The following is a 3,325-nucleotide window of genomic DNA, read 5'->3' as shown; positions in this document are numbered from 1 at the left end:
TGATGAGTGCAGAAAGGATTAGAGCCTAGACATCACCATTACTCGCCTGCACAACAACAAAACATAGAGTTAGAAGAGAGAGAGGCAGAGAGCCTAGATAGCGCGCAACGTTTGAGAGTGAGGAGGTTTACCAGTCAGTGCAGCAGTTTCCAACAAACGCATGAGTGCGAAAAGGATTAGAGCCTAGACATCGCCATTACTCGCTTGCACAACAACAAAACATAGAGTTAGAAGAGAGAGAGGCAGAGAGCCTAGACAGCGCGCAACGTTTGAGAGTGAGGAGATTTACCAGCTAGTGCAGCAGTTCCCAACAAATGCGTGAGGAGGTTTACCAGCAGAGCAGGTGCAACGTCTGAGAGTGCCAACAAACAGGAGGACCGTTGCATGTGAGGAGGACAAAGGGAACGGCTCCGGCGGGTTGTCGGCTATTTTCATGCAGAGGGCGGCGAGTGTAAAAGCCTACATGGAATTTACGTGCAGAGGGTTGTGGAGTGTAAATACCTGGAGCTTACTTGACGAGTGTAGAGGGCGGCGACTGCAATGCATGGAGATGGAGATGGAGAAGCCTGGAGGTCTGCAGAGGGCGACGGTGCAGGAGAAGGCGTTTGCAGGGACCCTCCATGCAACTAAAAAAAGTTGACATGTGGCGCATGTAAGGTTCCCCGTTATATATCTCTTATATATATATATATATAAGAGATACCCACACCTTCCTAGTGTGATCATGGGCATGGTTTGATTGATTGTACAAGATGGTGGTTGAATTCAAAATGGGAGATTGAAATCTGATGTGAACCGGTTTAAAAAAACGACAAAAGTATGGCAAAAGTATGGCAATGAAGAGGAAACATGTGTTTGGACTCTGGAGGACTATCCCCAACGTGCTTTGCAACCTCTTAAATGTGCATTGATGTTAGTCTGTGACACGCAATACGCGCTAGGCACCTCTATTGTATCGGAACGCAATCAAAGCGAGGCATATAGCACATTGGGCGTGGTGCGGCTGTAGCGTAAATGAGGCAAGGGGGAAGAGTTGATTAAAGCCCGTCGTCGCCTCCTGCCTTGTAGTCTGTTTGTTGTGCTCCGCTCCTCCCTCCCCACCCAGCCAGCCACATACGCGCGCAACCACAGGATGGCTCCCACTGTGATGGGCGGAAGCTTTCGGGATCACGTTACTGGCGTGAAGGAGATGCTGGATCAAGGGATCACCGACGTGCCCAGCAAGTACATTCGGCCGGCACACGAGCGGCTTGATGAGTCGAAAGTGTGTACCGAGGACCATATCCCGGTCGTCGATCTCGCGGACCTGCTGGGGGCGCGGCGGGCGGAGGTAGTAAGCCAGATTGGGCAAGCGTGCGAGGAGTGGGGCTTCTTCCAGGTAGTGAATTCTCTGCGCAGACTAGTAATTAAGAGCGCGATGAAAGCACAATGCAACATTGTTAGCTTTCTGCGGGAATGCATCATTAACTGTTCTGCTCGAATTACCTCGCCTGCAGGTGGTGAACCACGGAGTGGACATCAACAAGATTTTGAAGGCGGTTAGTAAGTTCTACGAGCTGCCCGCCTCGGAGAAGCGCCTGCTCCCGTCCCACAACGCGGACAGCGGCATCACTTTCGCAACGGGCTTCAACAACGCGGCGGGCGCCGCTCAGGACTGGAAGGACGCGCTCGTTGTGCGGCGCCGCCCGGGAATTTGCGACGGCTTCAAGAACGCACCGGAAGTGCTGAGGTAGGGGGTTATGTACTCTGAATTGATTTCAAGGGGGCTGATCACTTCCATTTCAATTATGGCTAATTTGTGCGCGTTGGAACCTGTTTGCAGCGAGGACCTGCAGGAGTACCAGGAGGCAATCGACAAGCTGGCGGCTCAGCTGTACACGGCCATATTCGAGAGCCTGGGACTGAGCGAAGAGTACACGAAGGATGCTCTACCCGGAATCGACCGTTTGGTCTTGGCCATCAACTTTTACCCGCCTTGCCCGGACCCTAGCCTCGTGTTTGCCCTCAGCGCCCACTCCGACGTGAGCAGCTTCACCATCCTTCTGCCGGACGAGGTGCCCGGCCTCCAAATCAAGAAGGGCGACAAATGGGTGCCCGTCAACCCCGAGCCCAACGCCTTCATCATCAACATAGCGGACCAGATCGAGGTTTAATCTTGCTCTCCAGCTTCCCTTTACACAATATAGGCATCCAATCAGTGTGCTGGGGATAATTAGCATAATAAGTTTTGTTAAGGCGCTAACTCAATACCACCCTCCATTGTGCCTTTCTCAGATCTTGACCAATGCCAAATATAAAAGCGTAGAGCACCGAGTAGTGGCGAACAAGGGCAGGCCCCGGACCTCCCTAGCTGCCTTCTATGGCCCCCCTGAAGAAACCACCATCGCCCCCCTCCCGGCCTTGTGTGATGAGAAGAACCCACCCGTCTTCAGAGAGGTCGTCTTCGGCGAGTACCTCCGGGACTACTACTCCAACAATCTCCCCCTCTATAAAACTACGCTCAACTATGCTGGTGGCAAGTATGTTGCACCATCGGCGTGATCCGAGCTCTCAACTCACATGATCCGAATATAATGACGTTATCGTATAGTCTACTAATAACTGCGGTTTTGAATTGCACAAGCTTTTCTGGGTGAGCACATAGACCTATGTATACGTAAAGCAAAGACCTATGTATACGTAAAGCATACCATGTATCTTGCTTATCATTAATATGAGTGTTGTTTCTCTCTCGAAATTCCACTGCGTTGTTTGTCTTACGAAAATGACATTATTTTAGCATCTCACTCTACCAAACCAGAGAGCATAACTTAATCATTAATATGACTGTTGTTTCTCTCTCGAAATTCCACTGCGTTGTTTGTCTTACAAAAATGTCATTATTTTAGCATCTCATTCTACAAAACCAGAGAGCATAACTTACTCAATCTACACTATATCCATGAAACCATAGAAATCTGCTCTCTCACAACTATGGTTGGCCACCATCACTTCATTAATGCATTCCCATAATAGATATTGGGCCTCTATATTGTCCTCTTTCATTTCACATGTTGCAATGGTGAGAAGATCTTGCATGCTGCAAGAAAACGATAGTCATTTAAGTGGTTGTACAATGAGTTTACTCTAACCACCTAAATACTCTAAATTGCTAATTTATTACCTTGGATCATATACATGACAAGCCATGGTCACTCAATCTGATGTTCATCAGGTGTGGTCGAACTGTATCCACACATGTCACAGGTCATCAGAGCCAGTCCGTCACATTCAATTCACTAAATCTAATCCTGAAGCGGTTCCAATGGTGGACATCTTGAAAACA

The 3,325-nt window shown here is 49.1% G+C and overlaps 1 protein-coding gene across 1 annotated transcript; it reads left to right on the top strand.

Moving 5' to 3' along the window:
• Positions 1 to 938: 938 nt before the first annotated feature.
• Positions 939 to 2,737, top strand: LOC147636526 (flavanone 3-dioxygenase 2-like). The gene is made up of 4 exons (XM_086801989.1): positions 939 to 1,378; positions 1,497 to 1,729; positions 1,823 to 2,147; positions 2,275 to 2,737. Exons 1-4 carry the CDS (start codon positions 1,133 to 1,135, stop codon positions 2,539 to 2,541), a joined length of 1,071 nt encoding a protein of 356 aa, XP_086658115.1. The 5' UTR covers positions 939 to 1,132; the 3' UTR covers positions 2,542 to 2,737.
• The last annotated feature ends 588 nt before the right edge of the window (positions 2,738 to 3,325 follow it).

This window comes from Cibotium barometz, chromosome 8 (assembly GCF_041138505.1).
Source record: "Cibotium barometz isolate CiBa-2024 chromosome 8, ASM4113850v1, whole genome shotgun sequence".
Lineage (NCBI taxonomy): Eukaryota > Viridiplantae > Streptophyta > Polypodiopsida > Cyatheales > Cibotiaceae > Cibotium > Cibotium barometz.
Note: the sequence above shows the minus strand (reverse complement) of the source record. Positions and strands in the feature narration are given on the sequence as shown.